The sequence below is a fragment of the Chanodichthys erythropterus genome, chromosome 5 (assembly GCF_024489055.1).
Source record: "Chanodichthys erythropterus isolate Z2021 chromosome 5, ASM2448905v1, whole genome shotgun sequence".
NCBI lineage: Eukaryota > Metazoa > Chordata > Actinopteri > Cypriniformes > Xenocyprididae > Chanodichthys > Chanodichthys erythropterus.
This window is the reverse complement of record NC_090225.1, coordinates 6,742,375-6,770,316: the sequence shown is the minus strand read 5'-3', so window position 1 is coordinate 6,770,316 and position 27,942 is coordinate 6,742,375. Positions and strand designations below refer to the sequence as shown.

The window sequence follows — 27,942 nt, the reverse complement described above, 5'->3', positions numbered from 1 at the left end:
TATTTTATACCTTGGTGTAAACAGAGGAGTAGTTGTTTTTCATTTTATTGTTTATTAATCTTAAGTAAAATGTGCTGTCCTTCTTATGAACTGTATAATATGCAAGTATATGAAGATGAACAATAGAAGTATTAAATTCTTAAATATTTGGCATTATTTGATTATTTGGGTCTATTTTCAAAAATGGCTGGTCATTCATTTTACCTTATATTTCATATTACACATTAAGGCCTGGCTTCACAGACAGGTCTTAGGCTAAGTCAGGATTAAGCCTTATTTCAATTAGGGTATTTAAGTAGCTTTTAGAAACATATAGAAAAAACATTACTGGTGCATGTTGAGACAAAACAATGGCTCTGATATATTTTAAGATATCAGTGCAAGTTGCTTTCAGTTAAGAAAGCTCAAACATGCATTTTAGTCTGGGACTAGCTTAAGCCTTGTCTGTGAAACTGGGGGAATATGTCAAATTTTGTCATCAAAAATACTTTTTTGATGTAGGCAATCTCTTAGGGATCCTTGATGCTGCTAATCAGGACCCCAACAGGAAGTAAGGCATTTTTCAACCTTGTAAGCTAGGTAAAGGGTTAGCTTAAATTAATAATTACATTTGCAATGTTTATGTGGAATGCCTAGTGACAGGAACAATGTCTAAAAATTGCTTAATATTATGAAATGTCCAGTAGGGTGGTAAGATACACTAAACTCCATCTAAAACTATCCTTAAACATTTTATTGGTTGTATCATTAGAATAGCTAAGTTTAACGGAAATCTTAGTTGTGTTAGTGTCAGCTCCTCATAGTGAGCTACATCTAAGCACTAACACCCTCATTTTGGCTCAGGCAGTAGCCTACTATTTACCATGGCATAGACTGTGGATTTATTTTTATCTTCAACATATTTTCAGCAATAAATATCCAAGGTGATAGAAAAAAGTATGAAATTTGATGAGAAATTCTGATGATATGGTACAATGGAGCTAAAGGCCGTGTGGTCAACAACAACAATGTGCTGCAATAAATGAATAAATACATGGTTTTGCATCAGTTACATGGTTTTGCATCAGTTGTGCAAAGTGTATTCATATTAGATTTATTTGTGAAGTATGCATGAACTAAAATATACACTGTTCTGAAGGTACAATACATAAGATGTTATTAAATTAGATATTATAAAATGATTGAAATAAACCAGGAAGGGAAACACCCAGTGCCAAAGTTGAGTCTTTTTATAAAAATGGTGTCTCTCCATCAATATTCAGTTATTTATTTTCTTAGTTTTAACTTTCAACAAATAACACATTTTTTTAACATGACCTTTTTTCCTTAAAGGTAAAAGCCTATGACCCTTATTTGCATCCTAATCAAAAAATCATGCATTTTTAATCGTTTTCAAATGTGGCCCAAAATTTTCAAGAGGCTCCCAGGTGGGTGAAGTTTCTCAAGACAACATGAGGGTTAAAACCCTGCCCTGTACCAGCATCTTCCCGGTTTAAAGTCCGCGCATCCCGGTATCTGCAACATTATGTCATCGTTTTCGGATTCTCGCGCAGGATAGCTCGCCTATACGTTATTTTAGCATAAAGTTCGACAACGAATGACAGTTTATTTAATCTGAGGTTGCCAAGTGAAACTGCTTTCCTAAAATGAACACGAGAGAACGTGTGTTTTAGAGCAACGCGAATGCAGCATGCTGTAGTCCGGGTACCGCTACAGTCACTTCCTTGTCCTGCGGAGAGGATAAAGCAGTGACGTCGGTGGACCGGTCTGCACGGTGGCTATAACGCCGCAGAGGGAAAGCTGTCCGCCCGACCCGGACAAACGATCCACCCCGGCGTGCGAGCACAAACCAGCCACTTCATCGTGGGCGGCTCGACGACTCACGCGCGCTGAATCTTAAAAATGTTTTGCTGTGGACCACGACGATAGGCTGGCGGTTACTAAGCGACGCTCGACCGGGAGAACAGCCGTTATCAGCTGCCCCACTGTCTATGTGTCCGTGTGCGGTGCACCGGTGAGCATGTCCTTGGTGAAGTGTGAAGAGGAGCAGCGATGGGTGCCAACGCACGTGCAGGTAACTGTGCTACGGGCCCGAGGGCTGCGCGCGAAGGGTAAACACGGCACCAGCGATGTTTACACCATCATCCAGCTGGGAAAGGAGAAATATTCCACGTGCGTGATGGAGAAGACTACGGATCCGGAATGGGGCGAGGAATGCTCGTTCGAGCTGCTGCCGGGGATCCTGGAAGAGGGAGGGCGAGACGCGTACCCACCCGGTAGTGCCGACTTGACCCTCACCGTTATGCACCGTGCTCTCATAGGACTAGATGGGTTCCTGGGCCAGGCTGTTATACCGGTAGATAAAGCCTTCCAGGATCGGAAATGCATGAAAAACGAGTAAGTTTGTCATTGCATTTATTGTTTAAATGTATTTATTCATTGTTGTTGTTATTAGTATCAGTTTGAAGGAGCCGTTGTGACTTTTTTTACTGTGGCTGAAGGAATCAGGATTAATATGTGCCATTAGCCCAGTTGGAAATGTCTTACTCAGACTGCTGCAATCTGTTCCTCTGCAGTCACGCCCTCTTTTAAGTGGGCCTGGATGTTGACTGAGGAAAGTAGGGGAATTTTCCTTGGTGTTTTCCATTCCTGTTCCTGGGGGCCTCGTACACATTTTGAATCCTCCTCATCAAACACAACTCCTGAGCTCATTAGTAGAGGCTCCAAGACTAGAAATGGGTGTGTCCCATAAGTAAAGCATTCTAAATGTGTTAAAGGGTTAGTTCACCCAAAAATGAAATTAATGTTATTTATTACTCACCCTCATGTCGTTCTACAGCCGTAAGACCTTTTAAGCAAATTAAGATATTGTTGATGAAATTCAACCAGGCTCAGTGAGGCGTCTATTGAGAGCAAAGCCATTCAAACTATCAAGGTCCATAAAGGTACTAAAACATATTTAAAACTATCTATTCTCTATCTAAACTTCTATCTTAATATTATAAAGCGACAAGAATACTTTTTGTTCGTCAAAAAACCCAAATAACGACTTTTCAACAATATCTATATGGGCCGAGTTCAAAACACTGCTTCATGAATCTTCTGAGCTTTATGAATCTTTTGTATCAAATCAGTGATATCCTATCAAACGGCTAAACTGCTGAAATCAAGTGACTTTGGCGCTCCGATTCACTGATTCGATTCGTAAAGCTCTGAAGCAGTGTTTTGAAATCGTCCCATTTAAATATTGTTAAAGTCTTTATTTTGTTTTGTTTTTTTTGGCGCACAAAAAGTATTCTTGTCATTTTATAATATTAAGGTAGAACCACTGAACTCACATGAACTGTTTCAAATATGTTTTTAGTACCTTTATCGACCTTGAGAGTTTGAATGGCTTTGCTCTCAATAGAGGCCTCACTGAGCCATCGGATTTCATCAACAATATCTTAATTTGTGTTCTGAAGATGAACGAAGGTCTTGCGGCTGTAGAATGACATGAGGGTGAGTAATAAATTACATTATTTTCATTTTTGGGTGAACTAACCCTTTAAGCCTCGTTCAGACTCCGTACAAATCCATTTTTTTTTGCATATCAAGATTGAAATCTGATTAGATTTAGCAAGTGTGAATGGTAAAAAAAAAAATCACATTTATTTTTTTGCAAATCAGTTTCAAGCTACATTCATATGTGGTTTGAAATCCTATTAAAACCTCATTTTTGGAAAAGTGTTTCATTCTGACCGTTCTGTTTGCTTAGCTTAGCTTTTTTCTCACTTCACTTTCTCACGCCACGTAAATGCGTCAGATGTCATTTAAAGGAATAAGGTTGGTTGTGTTGTCTGTGTTACACAGTAATTTATAATATAATGGAGACATCTCCGTGGTCCAGTGATGTGGTGATACCACACGAGTCCACCAGTCATTGCTAGTCGGCCTGGTCCACACACCTCTTTGAATTTTGAGACTGGCAGAGACTATGTTTCTGCCACTGCTTCATTAGATGTAGTAGTCCAATGCCATGGCTACGTTGTCATATTTTAAGACAACATTGCAAACAAACTCCATGTTGTGTTTGGCATAGACCTACCAATGCAACGCCATTTCAATAGAAACAAACTATCGCAGAAAGGCGATTCCGGAAAACGAAATAGTGCTGCGGATCTAAACGGTTGCGATACACAGTGTGGACAGTTAATAATTTAGATCAGATTCCATTCGGATACAGAAATAATCAGATTTGGACTGACTGTGTGAACTCTTAGTCTTAGAGGGTGTCCAGGATCAGTGTTGAGAAACGCTGATTGATCTGATTCAGGGAGCTAAAGTGTGGAATGTATAATTTCTTATGCATATATTATGAACCATCTAGCTTTGCTCTGTCAGCTTTCCGATTATGTAAGATTGAGGCACAAGAGGGAAAATGAAGGCTTGGGTCATGTGCTGCCTCTACCTGGTTTGAATTTGCGCAATCATTATTAGTGATGGTTGTGTTTAAGGGTGGGGTTAGGTGTAGACTTTCATGTTTTTTTCTAAAGATTTTATGTTCATCTCGTACACATTAATGCAAAATCGTCACCTCGTAAAATGGCAATATTTTTTTCTCTTGAGATCAGGTTGGCTTCACAAGTCCATCGAGCAAGATCCATAACAAAATAAAAGGGAATTCAGAGAACCTCTTCTTTCGGTTATGCAAGAATCTTAGTGACTTAAAGGTGGTTAAGATATGTTTCCTAATAAAATAAAATGCATTGCACTGACAACAGTGTACTGCATTGTGATGTAGCATCTCAAACCATTTTAAAATGCATTTTTTATACTTACAAAAAACATTTGTCACATTGCAGGACCAATTGTCAGCTATGTTGCTGTGCCCGTTGTTCACTCACATTAAGATATTGTCCTACACAAGAGTTTTTAAACAATGACAAAAGCATCTGTGGCACTTAGATAACAGATGTCAGAAGCTCAGAATAGCTCAAGATGGACGTTTGGGAAGACCAGTGGAGCATGATGACTTCATGCTTCACTTATTGATACATTTTTAAACATTTCTCATTCATCCTGAGGCTAAAACCGTATGTGTTTCACTGTAGCATGCAAAGGAAGTGTTTTAGGATGCATATATTTATGTGTTTGATGAGTGGGTTGTGGGTGAGTGAGGCTCTACACTGTATCTAGATTCTAACAATACAGCCGTGAGATATTTATTCACAGTATACGCCCCATTTCCTGTAACTGGCCAGCAAAAAAGAAATAATTAATTTGTATTATACTGTATAGAGGCCTTTCAGTGCTGCTCTCTAGCTCTTCCGGTATCACTTCTGTTAAAGTGCAACCAGAAATTATGTCTTCAACTTGCATTTAAAAAAAACAAAAAACTTTTAAATATGAAAAGAATAGGTAATACCTCGAGTAGGTCATGTGACACAATGATAATTTTTTGTAACTGTTCACTGATCCCAATGAAAGGTACACACAGGCATTAAACTGTAGCCTTAAAGGGATAGTTCACCAAAAACTACAAATTCTGTCATCGTTTGCTCACCCTTAAGTTGTTCCAAACCTGTATGAATTTCTTTGTTCTGCTGAGCACAAAATAAAAAACAGTTGATGAGCCCTATTGACTTCCATAGTATTTTTTCCCCATATTATTGAAGACAATGATCTGCTTACCATATTTACAGTTACCATATTCTTCAAAATATCATCTTTTGTGTTCAGCAGAGCAAAGAAATTTGTTTTAGTCCAACTCATCAGCTGACACAAACCTAAAGTTATGCATGGAAGAATACTTGAGCCTGGCCCAAACCCACTAGGCTTGGGTGGGGTTGTAGACCTCTACTTTCAGTTTATTAAAAGTGCACTAAATGTTGACACTGAGGGTTTAATATTTGCTGAATATGATGCTCACTACTTGTTTCCTGGTGATTTCCAGATTGAGTGTTGGTATATCCCCTTGTTTGTGTAGGTGGGGTGAGTCGGGTAGTCAGATGAATCATGTAGTTAGTTTGTGGGTTGGCAAATTACCATTGTAAGACATAACGATTAGATCACTCTTGACTCTGCATTTCATGATTAAAACATTTATTCAAAATTCAATCCATCAGATGTGAGTTTTCTATACTTGGTGCTGATAGAAGTATAAAAAGTGTTTCCATCCATGTACAGAGTTTTTTTTTGAAAGGACCACATTGTGAAAGAGCCAGTTCTGCTGGATGCTGAGTAATAAAGGCCACATCTAACCACACTGGGCAGGAGTCTGCTGCTCACCTCAGAGGTGAAATGATTGTAGCTCTGAATCTGGGTTATTCACATTGATACTGGAAATAGTGGGTGTTTTGGGCTCGTTGGTGTGGTGTGGTTACCATAGATGCTACAAAGAATACAAAAGACTGATTTGACTTGCTGACTAGACGTTTTTGAATCTTAAAGCTCTTCAAAGACACAAAGTAACATTTTGCGCTTCAACCACCATGCAAAGTCCTTAATAAAGAGTAAGAGAAGACAAAATATTCAGTTACTAATTTCTAGTTTACTAGGTTCATGTTGCTTTTCATTTGCTTAGTTGACCAGGCATTGTTTGAGCATACCATTGTGCTGAGTACTGTACATAATATCTCTTGTAACTTAAGAAACTTTGCAGAAAAGTTATTTTGTAGAAGGTTTTACTCTTACAGTTAAGTTAAAGGAAAAATGGAGGTTTTATTTAGTTCACATTTTATGCATTTACATTTGTACACCTTTTTTCTTTGAAATGTCAGTAACACTTTACTATAAGGTCTTATTTGTTAACATTGGTTAATGAAAATTAACAATGAAAAATATATTGTTACAGCATTTATTAACCAGTTGATAATGTTAGTTAATAGATTCATTCAACTTTATTTCCTGACTCAAGGTCCGTTAAAAAAAAAAGAAACCTACAACAAACAACACTTCCAAGACAATAAAAATGCCCATGTTCATTTTAGTTTAAAGTGGATTAACTAATGTTAACAAGATCAACTTTTGATCTTAAAAGTGTGTTAAATGCTGAGATTAACATTAACTCAGAGGCCGTTTACACGACACTGTTTTCAACTAAAAAACTGAAAAATTTTATGCGTTCTGGCCGTTAATTTACACGACAATGGTGTTTTGGGGGCCTGAAAACTCAAAACTTTTGAAAAAAGGTTTCAAAGTGCAAGAGTTTAAAAAAGATATCATTAATGTCTCTCAAACAAATTTGTGAAAACGGTGCCGTCATGCACATGCATATTATGTGTTCAGTCTACAGATGTTTAGTGTTTCTTTACAAAGTGACATTGCCAATACTGGCCTGGCAGCAGAATACAGCATTTTTAATCGTTTTAGCAGTGCCCTGTCCAAATACCCACACTTGCGATCTTTGCACTTGACCACTTCTCTACTTGCATGACATCTTTCCTGTATTTGGCCTAAGTGTTCAAGTAGGTGTTAAGACCGCAGGTCTGTATAGAACTTTTGATTACCCAATGGAACACACTTATTAGTGTTGTGAAAAATGCAAGTTTACAGCTCTTTTTTTATTTTAAATACTTTGCATTTGAAAATAAACATCTAAATGTCTGTTCAGTGGTCACTATGTAGCTAACAGAAGGCACCATTTTAAAATTGTGGTGCTTCTAATTAAGTGATAAAAAGCAGTTGAAAATGTTGTACAAAATACACATACCTTACCCATATTTGCACCAAAAAAATGTGCAACACTTTGATTTACTCTCAAATTATATGTAATATCTAATTAATTTAACTTACAGTGGAATGTTGCGATTTCGGGGCATGTGAGGTCTGGAACATAATGCATGATGGGATATGCTTAGTCTTGAATACTGCTCAGAAGCGGTATTCAAGTTTAGTGTGCATTAAGGGGACTGCACTTGGGCACTTTTAAGACATGGGACAGTCTTGCGCATTTACTTCCTGTCGCGTGCACAAGCTCTCAAGTGGCCAAGACCACAAGTGTGGGTATTTGGACAGGGCACAGATCTCTGTGAATGGGGATCGTCATCTGTCTCTTTATATATAAAATATATATTTATATTTATATATAAATATAGTGAAGCTTCCCTTTAGCAAACACCACTAACAACTTATTGGCTGTGATTCTTGTTTTGAGAAGGTTGTCAATATATTTTAAATGTAGTTCGTAATAATGTTCATTAGTTGGTAATAAATTAGTGGTTTCTCAAAGGAGCTATGCATAAATTAAAGGTGCCCTAGAATCAAAAATTGAATTTACCTTGGCATAGTTGAATAACAAGAGTTCAGTACATGGAAATGACATACATTGAGTTTCAAACTCCATTGCTTCCTCCTTCTTATATAAATCTAATTTGTTTAAAAGACCTCAGAAGAACAGGTGAATCTCAACATAACACCGACTGTTACGTAACAGTTGGGATCATTAATATGTATGACCCCCAATATGTGCATATGCCAGCCCATGTTCAAGGCATTAGACAAGGGCAGCCAGTAACATTATACATGGATCTGTGCACAGCTGAATCATCAGACTAGGTAAGCAAGCAAGAACAATAGCGAAAAAACATGATCCATGATATCATGATATTTTTAGTGATATTTGTAAATTGTCTTTCTAAATGTTTCGTTAGCATGTTGCTAATGTACTGTTAAATGTGGTTAAATGGGCGCGATTTAAAGGGGTCCTGCATTGAATCGGTGCATAGTTAATGATGCCCCAAAATAGGCAGTTAAAAAAATTAAATAAAAAAAATCTATGGGGTATTTTGAGCTGAAACTTCAGACACATTCAGAGGACACCTTAGACTTATATTACATGTTGTAAAAACTGGTTCTAGGGCACCTTTAAGGCTGGGCGATATGACCAAAATCTTCTATCACCATTTGAATAATTTTATATCACGATAACAATATATATCACGGTATAGTTATTTTTGCTTTAAATAAGATTTTTATGATATCAAAATTTTCCATATCATTGATATTTCATAATTATCTTTCATTTTAATATAATTTAAAAAAAATAAATACTAGATTAAAAACTCTCAAGCTTACTGAATACAAATAAACTGTGATAAAGAAAGAGCAAAGAAAACAACTACAATAGAACAAAAAAGACAGACGAAATAGCACTAAAACATGTATAAAGTAATCAAAGTTATAAAAAACAATATATAGTCTTTACTTAAACGTTTTAAAACCACTTGTTTTTAAACCACAATGCTTAAAAACTCATGCAAATTATAAACTTTTGTGACTGCGCAGCATAGCAACCTCTTGCAACAGAGACGATCATCCAAAATCTCTACCAGACAAATTTCTACAGGCTAATCGTGTCTACCAGTATATCGCCCACCCCTTTTTATTGTGCTTAATACACTTTAACATCGAGCATGTCTCTAATTCACGATTGCCTTCTAAAAGAGAGGCAGGTTTCATGCGCGCACTTCGACAGTGTGCCAGTCAGCACGAGCTCTGCACCGCGTTCCTTTTCAGGATATATTGCACTTATAACTCTTTTAACATAAAGCACGTCCCGCTCTTTATATTCTCAGTCATGCATTTCATCACTCTGAAGTGTCAATAGTGCAATATATTTACATACTACCATATATATGACATGGCAAAATCTCTAACGATAGACATTTTATTTCGTGGTAACAATATGTATTGTCATATCGCACAGCCCTAGCATAAATTAAAATAGGTGGATTTTAAAGACTGAATTTTGGTAACAATGATTGGACATTGAAAAGAGAAAAGATGGCATTATAAGTTTGCACATCTATGAGACATGGGTGTTCATTTTTGGATGAAGTGACTTTGCTCCATGCTTAAAGCGAGGGTGTCAGAAATGCTGTAGATGTTATGACCTAGAAAGAGAATGTTTGATTTCCTGTTAGAGATTGTGATTTTGCTGGTGGTCTTTGATACTTTGCCATGACATCACAAGACTGATATGTCTTTTTGTTTGTGCATATGTGTGAATATTTGTGTTTCCCAGATGCACTGATATCTTTTTAATCTGCTTTGGCATCAGAACATCAAACTACCCCCATTTCAATCCATAGTCCAATGAGACGGTGTGCATGTGTCTACATGTTGTACAATATACATGAATTATAAGTGAAATATACTCAGCAAAAGAAGAAACGTCCTTCCAAACATTCTTCCACTTAACTATATATACGTGGATGGATTTTGATGGAATTGAAGTTACATATTGTAGTGTTTGCAATGTATTGTATGTATCACTTTTACTAATTGCAATATAAAACAACATATCCCAGTGTCACTTCAATGTGATGCTACCATAGCAACATAAGTGCACTGGAATAATGCCAAATGTGTTTATTAGTTAATGTGAATAATTAATAGACATCCATGTGTGGGTGGATCCGCCTAACTGTTCATCTGTTAATTGGATAATTGTTTTCTTTTAATGTGTCAGCCAAGTTTCTAACAATAAGAAAATTGCGTTATGTGTGTGTGTGTGTGTGTGTGTGTGCTGTCTTGTCTAGAAAAGCAATAATGCTGATGGAAGAAAGCTGACCTTGTCCCAGCTCTGCTTTTGTCAGCATGTCTGAGTATGTGTGTGTGTTTGTGTATGTTTTAGTGTTTACATGAAAAAACTCGGGATCAGGAAATCCTCAATTAATTTTAGCAGGGAGACCATTTGATCAAACATAAAGTTTGTGTATTTGTGTTAGAAAATGAAAACCGTGTGAATGAAGAGGACAGGGCACTTGGCAAAACCTTGAACATCAGATCAATTAATCTATTCTTCAACCTTCAGTGGATTGCCTGCTTGAAATATAAAGTTTCTCTCACAATTCCACCATTCCAAAAAACACAGACATTTTTGGGTTTAATATTAAAATAATAAACTGATGAGCTTATAATTATTTTCATGTTATAACCAATAACTGGCCGGTATTAAAAAGAAACATCTAAACCAATCATTTTAAAAGGAATAGTTCTCCCAAAAATGAAAATTTTGTCATCATTATGTCCATGTGTCATTTCAAACCTGAATGACTTAATTTCTTCTGTGGAACAACAACAACAAAAAAAATTATTTTGAAAAATGTTTGTTGTTTTTGTTATAAAAACCTTAACCAAGTTTAGTGTTGTGTTCTTTAATGGTTTAATCAAACTTGTTTGGATTCATTTTCATTGACCCTACATCATGTTTGGCCTCTAGTTCTGCTTCCTATCATCTGTGCCTCCCTTTAACATTTTCTTTACTCGTTATTGTTCATAGGTGGCACCGGCTGCATTCTAAAACTGGCAAAAAGGAGAAGGAAAGAGGGGAGCTTCAGTTGACCGTGCAGTTCACTCGGCACAACCTGACGGCCAGCATGTATGACCTTTCCATGAAGGACAAACCTCGCTCTGCATTCGACAAGCTCAGAGAACGCATGCGAGCTAAGAAGCGCTCTAACGAAGAAGATTCCTCTTCTGCCATCGTCGCTGGGGGATACGGATCGCTGGTACGCGTGCGGGGGCGGCTGCCGAGTGATGGGGGTGGCGAGGAAGACTACGAGGACGACGAAGGCGGGGAGGTCCGTAGGAGTAAGATGAGAAGTTTTTTCCTGCGTGGGAGGTTGAGGAAGTCTTCAGACACACGCTCAAGCACGTCATTGGGCTCCGAGAGCAGCGAGTCTTCATCGCGGGGCGGCAGCCTCAGCCCGACAGCAGGAATCAGTGTGGTGGTCTCAGATCTGTCCAACTCTCCGAGTAACAGCAGCAACCTGACTGCAGACAGTCCAGGTATGCACATTAAAAGTTTTTTTTTTTTTTTTAAGGTATATTCTGGGTTCAGTACAAGTTTAACTCAATCAACATAAAAAATTATTTCAACTTGTCTCGCTTTTTATTTTTTAAACTAAAATGTGGGTTACAGAAAAACCTAAACCTAAGTTACCCAGTACTGTCTTAGGTAAGTGCAAGCAACATTAAAACACTTGCTGCTTAAGTACTTGAACCAGAAAACGTAAATAATAAGTATGTTCACATGCTTTTAGTGTAAAAATTGCTTATTAACCTGTTCTGTGTAAAATTATATGCATTTTTCTCATTCTATACATTGCCCTCTGCCTGAAATGCTCTGAAATGCATTTTAGTTTCTGTCTTTTTAAAGCATGCCTTTCCAAAAAGACTAGTCTGCTCTGATTGGTCAGCCGCCCCCAGTCTGTTGGATTGGTCAGCCACTTAGAGTGTGTCGGAAATGTAACACCCCTGGGTTTCAGCTCCCGTGGTTTCATGAGCATCCGTAAACAGTATTAAATCTATGATAACTGGCATCAGTATTGGAAGTACAATGAAGTCCAAAACAATGTTTTCTAGAAATCACTTACATAACTGTTCTTTGAGAACAGGCCAAAGCAGCCAGTAGGCGGCATTATGCAAATGTGTAACATGGTGACATGGCTAAGTCACAGAAATGATGGCAGGACTACAACTGAGGCATTTCATGGAATTATTTTCTTTTGCAGAAATTAACTCCCTTTGGTGTGGATTAGGCCTGCTATGGTAGCCGGTGCAAAACTAAAAGCGATTTTAATAACCCCACCCCCCGGTGTAATCGGTAACACTGATGTTGTCGCAAGTTTATTAACCTTGGGGAAAATTTCCTTACAGTGACATCTCTAGTGTGGGCAATGAAATAAAATAAAATAATTTTCTTCTTGCAAATGCCTGATATAAACTCGCAATTGTTATTTATATAGTTATAAAGTCAGAATTGCTTAATATAAAGTGACAATTTTATGTTTATATCTCAAAATTCGGCTTCTTTATAACTCACAATTGTGACTTTATATCTATATAGTCCAATTCTGAGTGGGAAAGTTTGTATCTCGCAATTCTGACTATGTCTATAACATAATATATACTAGTATATATTTTTATTAAAATATTAGCTTCACATTTCTGCATTTAAATCCTCCAAAAATTGGCCTCATTTATTTATACTGCAAGTACCACAAAAAATAAATTAGACTGATCCCTTGTTTTCTTAAAAAAAAAAATCCCATTAAGTCGGCATGAAATTGAATGAAATTCATTGTCTATTTTCTAAGTGCATGTTATTGATTTTATTGTAAATTATCAATTGATGTGCATGTTTCACTTTCTTTTTTTAAACTTGTAATTTTTAAAGGTGTCATTGAACGTTTTTTTTTACAAGATGTAATATAAATGTAAGGTGTCCCCTGAATGTGCAGCTCAAAATACCCCATAGATTTTTTTAAATTAATTTTTTTAACTGCCTATTTTGATGCATAATTAGAAATGCACCGATTCAAGGCTGCAGTCCCTTTAATTGCTCATGCTCTCCGCCCCCTCCCGAGCTCTCGACTCTATCATTGCATAAACAAAGTTCACACAGCTAATATAACCCTCAAAAGGGATCTTTACAAAGTGTTCGTCATGCAGCATGTCTAATCGCATAAGTATGGTATTTATTTGGATGTTTACATTTGATTCTGGATGAGTTTGATAGTGCTCCGTGGCTAACGGCTAATGCTACACTGTTGGAGAGATTTATAAAGAATGAAGTTGTGTTTATGAATTATACAGACTGCAAGTGTTCAATAATGAAAATAGCGACGGCTCTTGTCTCCGTGAATACAGTAATAAACAATTGTAACTTTAACCACATTTAACAGTACATTAGCAACATGCTAATGAAACATTTTGAAAGACAATTTACAAATATCACTAAAAATATCATGATATCATGGATCATGTCAGATATTATCGCTCCATCTGCCATTTTTCACTATTGTTCTTGCTTGCTTACCTAGTCTGATGATACTGCTGTGCACAGATCCAGACGTTAATACTGGCTGCCCTTGTGTAATGCCTTAAACATGGGCTGGCATATGCAAATATTGGGGGGCGTATATATTAATGATCCCGACTGTTACGTAACAGTCTGTGTTATGTTGAGATTCGTCTGTTCTACGGAGGTCTTTTAAACAAATGAGATTTATATAAGAAGGAGGAAACAATGGTGTTTGAGACTCACTGTATGTCATTTCCATGTACTGAACTCTTGTTATTCAACTATGCCAGGGTAAATTCAATATTTCAATTCGATGGCACCTTTAATGTCATAACTCAACCTTTCGGTGAAATGTCAGACTTATCTTTGGTGACGTGTGCTGGACTCTCCAGTCATTTATTCTGATTAAACTCCGCCTCTTTCTTACAATCGACTGCATACTCGCAGTCAGATCTGTCTCTGTCCAATCAAGTCCCCATCCTACTTTTTTTTTTTTTTTTCAATAATCTGTTCAATGTGTCACATGGAAAAAAAAAATTGTTTTGTCCGTTACATAGCGACTTTAAGAAAACGGTAAAACTCTTTCTCTTTCAGAACACACAGTGGCTCCCTCACCACAGGTTTCTCCCGTCAGACACGTGATGTACGACATCAGCTTACCAGTGCCTCATTTTGTGACGTCAGAGAACGACACCCCAGTTCTGCTTCCTTCAGTGTGCGTGAACGGGAATCCGGTTGAAACGTCTCCTCTTACTCACCACCCACCGTCACTCATACTACAACAACCTCAACGAGAGTCAACCAAACCAGTATCTCAGTCAGGTCAACCACAGGCAACCAAGCTGCCAGTTAAGCCTCAGAAAATTGAACCGAAATCCGAAGAAACCAGGCTATCCAAGCCTGAGTCAAAGCCAAGGCACGAGCCCCAACTCCCAGCCCTCGGGGTGCTTCAGAAGGGCTCCTCTCTCTCCCTCTCCCTGCAGAACCTCTCTCGACGTGGGGAAGAAAAGCAAAACGGCGGCCCTGTGGATGGCCGCCGCTGGTCCTTCGATAAACCCGGAGAGGAAGAAAAAGCTGCCATCGTAGCAGCATTAGAGCATGCTGGGAGAGTCACAGATGAGGCTGTAATGGAAACAGTGATACCTGCTGGAGAGACAGAGACTCAAAACAAGAAAAGGAGGGGCCTGTTTTCACATGGGAGAGGTGATTCGGCTGGGAAAGGACCAATCATAAGTAAAGAGGAAGCAGAACATGCTCAACCACTTGTGGAAGTTAAACACAAAGGATGGTTCAGCTCCAAGGACTCACACAGTAAACCCAGGTAAACTTATTTTTGCCATATTTATGTTACAGATGCTAAACAGAAGTATGTGTGTGTGTGTGTGTGTGTGTGTGTGTGTGTGTGTGTGTGTGTGTGTGTATGAGTGTGAACGCTATGACATACAGCCGTAGATTTAGTTTCAGCATCTGCACTGCAGAGGGAGGTGTTGCCTGGAAACCTGAACCCTTGAATTATTTCCTTTTAACTTTCTTCATCTCTCTCTCTCACTTTCACACACGTTCTCCCTCAATACCAAGCTTCGATTTCTCAATTTTAACCGGAAAGTGCTATTTTTGTATTGCAGACAGATGGATCTGAATGTGTGTGGGAGTGTTTGTGTTCGCTATGAATGGGAGGAGTCAGTCAGTTTAAATCTGTCACTGACCTGAACCAGTATAACTACATTCTTGTTTCTGTTGTAGGTGTGTATTCTGTCCATTGTTTGGTAAATATTTTCTTTTTTTCATTGGTGATGGTAAATCACACTCTGTTCTATTTTTTTCAGAGCTTTGGTTTGGGTTTTTATAAAGCAGGGAAATGCCCCTCATGCTGCGTCAACACAAATGCACACACATGCATGCTCATGCTCATAAACATCCATTGCAATTGGATCCAATCCATTGGATTTTCAATTGCAAAAATTAATGCAAATAAAGAAATCCCTGCATTAATTGCTAATGCTTTCAGTTATGTAACATCAAAAAAAATGCAAACTTGAGAGGAAAAAAGAAAGCAATATTAGCTAATTAAGATCTGTGAATTCCAAATTAATCTCATGTTGAAGTTTCCTGCTGATGTCTTGGAGCAAATTCCTCAGTTGAGCTTCATTATGTTGTACTCACTCTGTAGGGCACTTGAAGTGAGATTACTCAGAAGAGAGCAGCATTACATCTCGTATTTTCACATTTGGTACATGTGCGAAGACGTCATTGACACTTTATTTTAAATCCCATTAGTTAAACAAAACGGTAGAACACTTTTACCTCCAATGTTGTTCTTTTGTGTCTTGGGTTTTGAAATTCCAAGTAAAACCTCAGCCCTTAAAATGGTCGTACAGATTGTCTTATCATAAATATTCTCTATTGAAATGACATTCATCTGTACTCTTTGCTAATGGCCTCGAGGAAGGACTCTTCTTAGCAGAATTTAGTTGCTTACATTATTTAGAATGAACCTATGAAATGCGCCATATTTGAGCACAGATATTTGCATATTTGCGTCTGTCAAAGATGCAAAAACGCCTTTTGGAATTTGCTACTTGATCATGCAAAGATCAAAAAGAAACAAATATATTGACTCATTGTTGAGCCTAGTCAGTGTGCACTTATTAATGCATATTCAGTTATTATGCACAACATATTTACAGGAATTGCACTTCTACTGTAATAATAATTTATGGTGGGATTTCAATGCAAAACAACACAAATTCTGCAAATAGCAGTGTGGTTTCTGGGCCGTTTTAATTAGAAAAAAGTCCCTTGAAATCCTGATGGGAGTGAGATAAACGGATTTACACACATAGACCTCAAAGAGAATATAATCTATGCTGATCAAGTTATTATTCACCCATGAAATGTCCCATAACAGACTAAATCTCTATGGCTAATGACCTATTAAATGGATACAGATTAAGCCTTGACCTAACATAAAAACAGTTTTCTTTTGAAAATCACCATTTACAATGCAGTTTAGCTCACAACTATTGTTAATCTTTTCCTAAGCAACTGGCTTCTAGCATGTTTTTATTAACTATGTGACATCTAGTTCAAATGATTTCATAGAATTTTCATTGAAGTTTAGCTACTGGAACATGTCAAATACCCCAACCAATCACATGCTCTCTTATGTTTTCTTGCTTGAAGCAAAAAGTGATTTAGTTTATGTATGAACTTAACTATATGGGTGTAGACTTCAGTCTGAAAAAGTCTGTAGTTTGCTCAATCTTTCTTTTTTTCCTATCTCTCACCTCCCCCTCTAATACGGTTCAGTGATTTGTTATGGCCTTTTCAAACTCAGCGTTTCTACGTGTCTTGGGATAGTATTTAGAAAACAGTGTCTGTTTCCTGTAGCAGGCGTCTTTTTTTGTTTGGAATGCATGGTGCACAATTGGTGTTTGAGGGATTTCGCATTTACGATGGTGAAGGTCACTGGTCATTGCACTTGGCCGTCATTGTTTCTCGTCGTTATTAAGGGTTTAATGGAGGTCACGGTTACTAATGAAGTGCACTGTATATACCTTCCATTCACAGCCCGCTGGTGTCTCCTCGGTCACACTGGAGTGCCAGTACAATCCATCCAATTGCACCCTTGACCTTTAATTACCCTTCACAGAGTATGGCTGACAAACACGATAATCCCTTCACTTCTCTACCACCCTTTTTTGAGGCCAATCCCTTCCTCCCACTTGCACCAGAGAATCCTTTTTTTCAGGAGCTTCATTCTGCTGCTCCTTTAACACCTGATGTGCCCTCTCTCTTTAGCTCACAGTCTGGTGGTAATGCCACCCCAGATTTGCTAAGAATTGGAAACAAACAAGGACCTTCCCAAATGGATATTACATTTGATCCTTTAATTTCTCACTTCGAGGGACAGACAGAAAAGGATGAATTTGAACATTTTGCCAAGGACAGACTGAAGCCTTCAGATGAGGTGAATGAAACAAAAGATCCGGTTACACCCCCTGCTCTCCTTCTGAAAACAAATAATCAAGAGCCCTCGGGTGCTTTGGATGGCTTAATGGTGTCGGATACAAATGACCTAACTGATTTAGGGCAAACTGCTTCAGCAGGTGCTGTAGAGGCATCTAAGGAAACTGCTGCTGAGACACCTAAAGTTTCAGGAAGTGATGTTAATGATGTTTGCTCTAGTTCTGACAAGCCTGACCTCACCGATCACGGATCACATGGCTTCCTAGAATTTGATATGAATTTATCCGAAATCTCTTTACCAGAAAATTCCAGTTTAGAATTTTCTGAACTGAATACACTTGCATGCCCTTATCCTACACTGTCATCCCGCTCCATGAATGAAGACAGTTCTTATGCAACATCGCTTGAAGACCGCCCAAAGATGTCCATAAACTCACAAAATGCCAAATCAGATGTCAAACAGCCATCATTATCAGAAGCAGATACTGTTGACCTTCTTCCTGGTATCTGCTTTGAGTTCTCAGAGGGGGTGTCTGTGAATCCTGAAACATCACAGAGGCCTGAAGCACTTGAGTCTGCTACAGATATTGAGTCTGTGATAGTCCACGAGGATCCTATGCCATTCTGTAGAGAAAACAGCTCCGGTGACACCCTGGAACAGTCTACTGTGATATCTGATTCCCTAGGTGGAGACCCAGACCACCAGTCTATTGAGCCCTGTCATTCTCCACAAAGTGACATCATTCCAGGTAATATAATACAATCTGATGAAGAATTTTGGAGATCGAATGCCTTACTCATTCAAACTGTGGCAGTAAGTGGAAAGTCCCTAGTTGAAACCACTGAGCCTTCAAGAATTCATGTTCAATCAGCACAGAGTTCCCTAGTGTCAGCTGCTTTTCCAGTGAAGAATGAAGAGAAAGCAGATGCAGTTATGGACACCATGCTTCAGAATGAATCAGGAGATGGTCTCTTAGAGGATGTCAGTAGTAAAGATATCTGTTCTGAAATCGAAGACTCTGTTCCTGAGAACCTATTTGATGGCCCTTCCTCTCCAAGGCTCTCAAAAATCATGTCTAAAGACATGCAGGAGGACAAACAGAAAGTCAGTGAATTGCCCACCAGTCCATGCAAGAATGACTTAACGGGTAATCTACTCGAGAGCATCAGTGAAGAGCAAGAAATAATGCATTCTAATGGGCCAGCACATCCTGAAGTACATCTCCTTCCCACCACTGGAATTAGAACAGGGACACATGAGGATGCATCAGATCCAAACTCTGTGCTTTCGCCTGGTAGTGTGCTCCTCCACAGCTTGTACAAGAGTGCAGAATCAGACCAGTACCTTACTTGTGTGTCTCAGCAGGATTCAATTTCCCCTAGCTTAGAGCTCACACAGGATGTGCAACCCAAACGTGATTGGTCTGTAGAGAAATTTGAGACCTTGCCAAACCAAATCTCTCATGCCATGCCAAAAGTTGACACATCTGTAAAGGCTGTACCAGAAATGGCTTGTAAGCAAAATCAGGTCATAGAAGACAACATTAAACCATCTAAAGAGGTCTTGCCAAAGCCAAGATTCTCTCAAGAATCCCCTCTAGATGTTTCACAGAGAAATTGCTTATTGGACCTGCTGCCAGAAACGCATACCTTTACACAAAAATCGGCCCCCTCACACAATACATCTTCTGAGAACATAATGTTTGACATGATAAAGTCAGATTTTAATGAAGCAATGCTACAGCACAACCCTTCAGGGGACATTGTTGAGAAAAACGACTTTTCCAAAGATATGATGCCAATTGTTATTACCTCGGATATGATAGCAGAACTTGAGGCTCAGCTTGCACCGTTAGATAGAGAAACATATCTGGTAAATGACTGTAAAACCTGCCCAACCAAACAAAACGATTCCCAAAAAGTGCAAAAAGACGAATCCCATAATATTGAATCTTTTGGGATTGTATCGGAGGGAAACCTACATTTAGCCCAGCTGACTGAACCCAACGTGTTTCTATCCGATTGTACATTAGACCAAACCTCCAGTATCACTCAGGACCTTGTCATAACTGATTCTGACCTGAAAAGCATCTTTCTACCCCAGCCAACTGAAACGCACCTTGTCTGTACTAGTAGAAGTTCAGTTGCAAACCCTGAATCTGCAGAGAATCTAGACAGAAATATTGAAATGTGGACAACCCCAGCTATTCATGATTCTGGGACACCTGACTTATTTCCAGTAAACTGGCCCCCTTTACCCCATCCATCAGCACCTTCACTATTTGATCAGCCAAAGCTGGCTTCAAGGCATGATCGTAGCCTTAACTTTACATCTTCTTTGTTCGACCTTTCACCTGTAGCTTCCTCAACGCCACATGTAGCAGTAGATACTAATGCATTTCCCCAGCTATTCCCCTTTCCCAAAATTCCCCCTACCTCAGTGGAGTCATTGCCACATCCAGAACTTGCTGCTCCTCTTCCTACTATGCAGCCTACTACATCGTACAATCCTTTCCTCCAGGATAAAACACAGCCATTTGATCATCAGGGCAGGTGAGGTCTCAATTAATTTTGTTGTAGTTGCTATGGGAGATCGATGTTAAATCCTCAAGGTCCTGGTCTTGCACTAATGGGCACATCTGAAGATCTTTTAGAAATTTCTTGGGCTTTCCAGTCACTTTCATTCAGCTTTAAATCTTATTGTCTTCAATGATGTTTAAAGGTAAAATCTGTAATTACTGAAACTGGTCATTTACACTCCTAGAAATGAATGATGCAGTCATGTGGAAATTTTGGCTAATTCAGATAATCGATAATTATTGATAGGTAGGCCATTATGGGGTCCCATGATAATTTGGCTGATATTTATTGACTTAAACATATTGGATCATTAAAAATTCTCATTTATGGAGTAATAGAGATATGACCGCCATATGGCCCATCCATCCTAGAAATTATTATGGTGTTGGACTATGCATGGACTAGAGCATCATAAACTGATGTTCTACATACATCTACAATATCTACAGTCTTGCCAGTTTCAGTAACTACAGATTTCCTGTTTTAGATATGTGATGCAAGGTGTTTCTTGTGAAAATAGTGTTATGGGGTTGGGCAAGGTGTCTTTTGGGATTTCTTATTATATACTCGCAATCGATGCACTTCACTTTCTCGGGTTGCAGGGAGACTCTTTCCCTTCATCCACATCTTCTCTCTTGTGTTAATTTGTTTGTGGTAGCAGCATGTCTCCTGATTTCTCCATGGACAGTCACACATAGGCTCACACTCTCTTGTGGATCCTACAGTTGGGATGGGGGAGCCTCACTTCAATTAGCAGGTGTTAACCAAGTGAGCTGTGAGTGATATGCGTGGTTCGGTCCAACCAAGTGAGATGTGTGGTTCGGTCCACAGGAAGCTTGGCTGAGTAAATTTTAGTTTCTGTGACTTTGGTGGCTTAGTTGTTTCCTTCATATTTGTTTGCTTGATTACCCTTACTACAGCTAGTCTGAGGAGTTGTTGGATGAACTGAATGTAACATTTATTGTGTCCTAGAGGAGATCTGCTTGTCTCCGAACTAAAGGCTGATCACACCAAGAACGATAACTTTAAAGATAATTATAACGATAACTACATTAGTGTCCACACCACACGCCGTATTGAAAGTAATTCCAGTGATATTGTTTCTCTCTGCTGTTATTGTTATAGTTGTGGTGTGGACTCTGCTATTTTTTTAATATTTAAAGTTTAGGTTATTTTATTTTTAGATATTTTTCAAACTACATGTTTATCGTTATAGTTATTGTCATTAGTGTGAATGGGCCTTAAGAGCTTTTCTTGAAAACATCTTAAATGGTGTGCTGTTGTGAATAAATTGATTGACTTATTTTAAGCTGCCACCATTCTTTTTTGCCCTCTACCCTAATCTTACTGTGTCAATGTCTTTTAGTCCACACCCAGTGAAGCCATTGACACCCCCTGATGAAAAAAGGTCAGAGGGTCGCTCGGTACTAGAGAAGCTTAAATCCACCATCCACTCAGGACGAAGTCACCACTCAGACCAGGAAGCTGACAAGAAGGTACTACATGATTAAGAAGCAGTCTGTTTTTTTAGATAGTAAAATTGTAATTTGAGTAAATCATTTAATTCATTGACACTGATGAACCCAAAAACATTTTATCAGCTTTCACTTGTCATGTCACCTTATTGGCATCTAAATACATTTTTCCTACTCTGATCATTATTTGAGTAAAAGTGATATTTTTGCACTATATATCAAAAGTATTAGATATAATTTTCCCACATTCTTATGCTCACAAAGGCTGCATTTATTTGATCAAAAATACAGTAAAAATGTGAAATATTTCAGAAATATTGTGAAATTTCTATTTTCTGTTTATTCCTGTAATGGCCAAACTGGATTTTCAGCATCATTACTCCAGTCTTCAGTGTCACTTGATCATTCAGAATTCATTCTGATATGCTGATTTGCTGCATTCTTATCAATGTTGAAAACAATTGTGCTACTTAATATGTTTGCTGAAATATTTGGGTGATTTTTTTTCTTTTTTCTTTTTTTGTGTGTGTGTGTGGAAACATATCAGGCTCAGACATATTTTTTGCTTTTAAAATTTAGATGAATATTCTGTAAATAATAATGTACTAAAATTAATGTTTAATTGTTAATAAAATGAAATGAGCACTACTAGTTACTAGTAAAACCCAACAAGTTATAAATCATTTCAGGAAACCGATTGCTTCAAACCTTCAAAGTTTTTTGCTTCAAAGTTTACAAATCAATAGTTATTATGAGTACTGTGAACTTATAGTTCACTAAAAGAATTTTTCCTAAACTACAATTAAACTTCACTCAAAAATTAATCAACTCAATTAATTTAAATAATTTAATTTAAAAACATTTAGTTAGCTAGCTACTTAGCAGGCTAATGCTTAACATGTGCAGTGTTGACAAGTCTGGTTTTCCTGCATAATTGGGCTACGTTAACACTGTTGCCGTGAGATATTTTTCATGTCTGCAGGTTGAAGTGATACCAAATAACATAATATTTAGCCCCTGGAATGCAAATTTTAACAGGGGAATCCCACCAAAAAAAAAAAAGAGTATTTTTTTCCCCCCGTAACATGATTTTTATGTCAACAAAACTCAACAAAATAATATTCGCAACTTAAAAGGTTTAATAAGAAAATAAATTCTATTTTTTTTTAAAACTTGCAACCATGCATTTATTTAAGTTGTGGTAACAGGTCCCCTGAATTAATTTTTTCAGAGTGCAGGCTCAACTCTTCAGCACAATGGTAACCCACCAAAAACTCAGACATAACAGAAAGAAACCCTTTTAAATCCCAACATAACAACAATAGGTTTTACAGTGTACTAATACTACTACTCTAATAGTTGTCATTTAAATCCATTACCATGATCACAAATCAAAATATAATTCAGAAGTTACTTTTTTCCCCTCAACTTCAGAATACTCTGGTGATGTAATTCTTTGCTTGTCTTTCTTGTTTTAGCCTCTAGTAGAGGGAGGGGGCTTGTACTATCACCTGAACCACAGCGAGCTGGTCAATTTGCTGATCCAGCGAGACACCGAGCTCAGGCAGGAGCAGGAGGAGTACGAGAAGCGAGGGGCTCTTCTGGAGAAGCGCGAGACTGAGATAAAGAAGATGAAATTTCTGATCCGAGATCTAGAGGATTACATCGACACGCTGCTCGTACGCATCATGGAGCAAACCCCCACGCTGCTGCAGGTCCGCACCAAGATGAAATGATGCAACAAACGCTCCACTATCCTTCCATAAATCCTGGGTGGACGTCACAACCTTGCACTGCTACAGCAACCATATATATGTAGAGAGCTATCTGGCGCTAGGTGATGGGCATGGAGGAGAGGGTGTAGATTTGGTGTTCTTAACTATGTCCAAAGATACCTGGGCTTCTACAGGGGTCTGTGTGCACTGCAGGTTTGCATTGATGGTTAAAGGTCGGCACTCTGCTGCTAAACTTCAAAGCTGGTAGGATCCATATTCGCTCACCAGACGTCACATGATAGTCTAGCTAAGTACCAAAACCACCTGTCAGTCGAAAGGAAGGCATGACTTTGTCTTCTAGTGCTAGTGTGAATGGTTTTTAATGCACGAAGAAAAGCATTGCTTTATCTTTCGTTTTTTTTCTATCACCTTTTGACATGTAACGCTCAGCTGCTTGAACAGCGAACAAAAGTTTGAGAATTCCAGGTGGCTTTAGAGTGTGTGACAGGGAGCGTGAGGCGAATCAGCCAGTTTTGAATCTGCTTGTGCCTCCCTACACATCTTCTGCACTTTACTTAAGAGCTTAAGGGCAGAGGCTCACACCAACTGACCTTCTAGCTTTGTTTTGTAGGTCGGTGTCCTTCCTCTTTCTTCCTTTGCTTGAGCCAATGCACGTACATCGCTGCCAGTGCTTTCAGGTGTAATGAATGGGATATATACTGTATTCATTGCATATATGCCACTCGGACAAAATGCCAAATGCTGCCTTATCACAGTATTTTCTCCATTCTGTTGTCGCTGAACTCATCACTTTTAATTAGATGGCACATTATATTACAAAATAAAAGACGAAGTTTAACTTTCCCAAGACTGTTAAGTATCAAAATGATCTGGAGAGAGAACGAAAGCCATGACAATGCAAATGCCAGAAACTATCTGCTCTAAATTAACGTTACAGTATTCTCGATACCGCAACGGCTCTGTTAATGTTACTGTAATGTTTTTATGATGTCGCCACTATCAGTGTTGCCACTGTCTGTGTACAATGTAGCACTATATGTAGATATGTGATAGAGGCGTAGGCCGCAGCACTTTTAAACCTCACACTGAGGCATTTACAACAGTTCTTTCTCAACAGCTTAGGAAGTGCACGTAGTCAAACGCACACACATTCATTGCACAGACTAATAATCCTCTAAACACAGGATATTAACGGTGTTTCAGTGCTAGTCCCTGCTAGAAAGCTCGAGATTTATCAATAACATATTTCTGTGATTAGAAGCACTTAAAGACTCGTGTGCGCTGAAGGTTCGTCTCGCAGACTATTGGAGGTGGATTAATGAATGTTCATTTAAAGGGTTAGTTCACCCAAAAAATGAAAATTCTGTCATTTATTACTCACTCTCATTCTGTTCCACACCTGTAAGACCTTCGATCATCTTCGGAACACAAATTAAGATATTTTTATTGATAAAATCCGATGGCTCAGTGAGGCCTGCATTGCCAGCAAGATAATTTACACTACTAAATGCCACTAAAGATGCATTTAAAACAGTTCTTGTGATTGCAGTGGTTCATGTTAATGTTATAAAGAGACGAGAATACTTTTTGTGTGCCAAAAAAAACTAAATAACGACTTTATTCAACAATATCTAATGATAGGTGATTTCAAAACACTGCTTCATGAAGCTTTACGAATCTTTTGTTTCGAATCAGTGGTTCGGAGCGTGTATCAAACTGCCAAAGTCACGTGATTTCAATAAACGAGGCTTTGTTACCTCATAAGTGTTTGAAATTTCAATGGTTCACCACTGGGGGGGCGTGACTTTGGCAGTTTGATACACGCTCCGAACCACTGATTCGAAACAAAAGATTCGTAAAGCTTCTAAGCTTCATGAAGCAGTGTTTCACTAGATATTGTTGAATAAAGTTATTTTGTTTTTTGGCGCACAAAAAGTATTCTCGTTGCTTCATAACATTAAAGTCGAACCGCTGTAGTCACATGATCTGTTTTAAATATGTCTTTAGTGGCTTTCTGGGCATCTGAAAGTGTTAATTATCTTGCTCTCAATGCAGGCCTCACTGAGCCATCGGATTTCATCAAAAATATCTTAATTTGTGTTCTGAAGATGAACGAAGGACTAACAGGTGTGGAACTACATGAGGGTGAGTAATGAATGACAGAATTTTCATTTTTGGGTGAACTAACCCCTTAATAAAGATTAAACTTAAAAGTTTACAAATTTTCAAGAATATGTTACATTTTAATCATGCAAATGCCTATTTATGTTTTTTTTTAAATTGTATTTTGCTTTGTGGGCAGGACTTGTGTCGCCTTTATTTTGGGGTGGTATTAAGGTTTGTACATTCCGTTCATTTTTTTTTTTTTTTTTTACGCTGTTTGTGTACATCATGATTACTAAACCTAGGATTTCCTTTCTAAAGGTCAGTAGTAACAGAAAGCAATAGATGTGAAGGCCAGGCTTTTGCAGAATTTAAGAGATTCATACTTTTCTAGGTCTAAACAGATGGAATGTAATATGAAATATTTGCTTGGGTTGCCACTGTGTTGAACAGCAGTTTCTATAAATATTCACAAATACACACAGCCTGCAGCCTAGTAAGAAAGTGTGTTCAAGTGCCCTTGGCTGAATGATATCATGAGATGTGTGTGTAGAAGATGATTTGTATGCTTTTAATGGTGAAGTTGATAATCAAAGCTACATTTTATGTAGTACAAACTCTGGAACTTGCAAATAAAAACTTGTGTTTACTAGACTACATTTCATTTTATTTTTTAGAGGTCTGGAATATCTTTTTTCTTTTAAGGTCATTTAAAACCTAGATATTTTTTAAAGAATTGCAAAGGGTTTATTTTAAAGTTGTAAGAATGCATCGAAAAGAAGTTTGATGCCTGAAGTATAGGCTCAATTCTTCCTTCTTGGTTGTAAATTTCAGTGGATAAAAATGGCTTAAATTAACCTCACATATTAAGTAGCATATAAGCACCGAACATGATGGGAATGTTCAGAGAAACCATTTGTCTTAGGTGCAAAACATATATTTGAAGTGCTTCCTTGAGGTGTTGTTCGATTGGATGTTTAGGGTGTAGTTACATGAGTGTCCACTGGAGGTTGTGATGTATTCTTTTTTTATCCAATGCCTCATCTGAGAGATGTTCAATTGACTTTCGGTGTGCTCTTATGCATCTCTGCTAGGAAAAGGTCTCTGTTGATGAAATAAACTTTTCACTTTGGGATGCATCTCTGACTGTCCTTATTTGACACAAAAAAGGAAAAAAGACAAAGCTCTCATATGTCTTGTATGTAGTGGTATTGAAAATTAAACCACTATTTTAACACTACTACACTATTCAACTATACTACTGTAAATGAGATTTGCCTCAATGATGAGATGATAGCTTTTAATCAACCATTAGTGCAACAAATATGCAAAAAAGATTCCCCAAGAACATTTGTGATTAAAATGTTTTGATGTGCTCGCACTGAATGAGTTCATTTTTAGAGAGTATTAAAGGATTAGTTCACTTTCAAAAAAAAGGTTTTGTAAAAAAAAAAAATCCATATTTAACAAGTTAGGAAGTAAAATATCTAGCTGCCATCAGAACGCCTTCCATATTCAACATATGCAGAAAGTGTAAAACCCTTGCAGACCAAAACACTTAAACTACGTCCTACGCCTTCCCTATTCAAATTACGGAAAAAGTAACTGACGCAACGCTAGTTTATACTTTCTTCGTAACTGCAATACGGAAGGTGATCTGGCGGAAGCTAGATATTTTACTTCATAACTTGTTAAATATGGATATTTTTTACACAAACACATCGCTTTGCTTCAAGGCAAGGCTATTTTATTTGTATAGCACATTTCATACACAATGGTAATTCAAAGTGCTTTACATAAAGAAGAATAAAAATAGAACATAAGGAATAGAGATAAGAGTAAAAACAGAATTTTGCCATCTGGATGGAAGAGCTAGGAAGTCTTAGGGAGTTTTTTGTTTTTGTTGTTGTTGCCCGTCAGAGTGTATCTAAATGGATCTTCCTCACACGACAGGACCACTACCTGTTAAGGCACTTCAAACTGATAAAGTTTCAATCTCCCCTTTTGCCAATTGTCTTAAGACATCTCAAACTGTGCCACACAGCCCTAATCCCCCTTCCAGAGATATCTATGCAACGCAGTTCAAATTTCCCCTTTGGAAAGTGTCCTGACACTTAATTAACACGGACTGAGTACGTTTATGATGGATGGAAGCAATTTCTTCGGCTTCATACTAATTGGTCCCATTCACTGCCATAATAAAGCTCGGATACATCAGGATATTTATTAAAATATCTCAGAGAGTGTTTATCAGAAAGAAGGAAGTCATACATCTAGGATAGCTTGA

At 38.0% G+C, this 27,942-nt stretch overlaps 1 protein-coding gene across 2 annotated transcripts; it reads left to right on the top strand.

Annotated features, from left to right (window-relative positions):
- Positions 1 to 1,766: 1,766 nt before the first annotated feature.
- Positions 1,767 to 25,603, top strand: rab11fip5a (RAB11 family interacting protein 5a (class I)). 2 transcript variants are annotated; one of them, XM_067385106.1, is made up of 5 exons: positions 1,767 to 2,397; positions 11,267 to 11,775; positions 14,387 to 15,113; positions 21,708 to 21,837; positions 23,295 to 25,603. In XM_067385106.1, exons 1-5 carry the CDS (start codon positions 2,021 to 2,023, stop codon positions 23,550 to 23,552), a joined length of 2,001 nt encoding a protein of 666 aa, XP_067241207.1. In that variant the 5' UTR covers positions 1,767 to 2,020; the 3' UTR covers positions 23,553 to 25,603. The 2 variants fall into 2 exon arrangements, with proteins under 2 accessions (XP_067241207.1, XP_067241208.1); XM_067385107.1 differs by lacking the exons at positions 21,708 to 21,837; positions 23,295 to 25,603 and adding an exon at positions 15,536 to 15,712.
- The last annotated feature ends 2,339 nt before the right edge of the window (positions 25,604 to 27,942 follow it).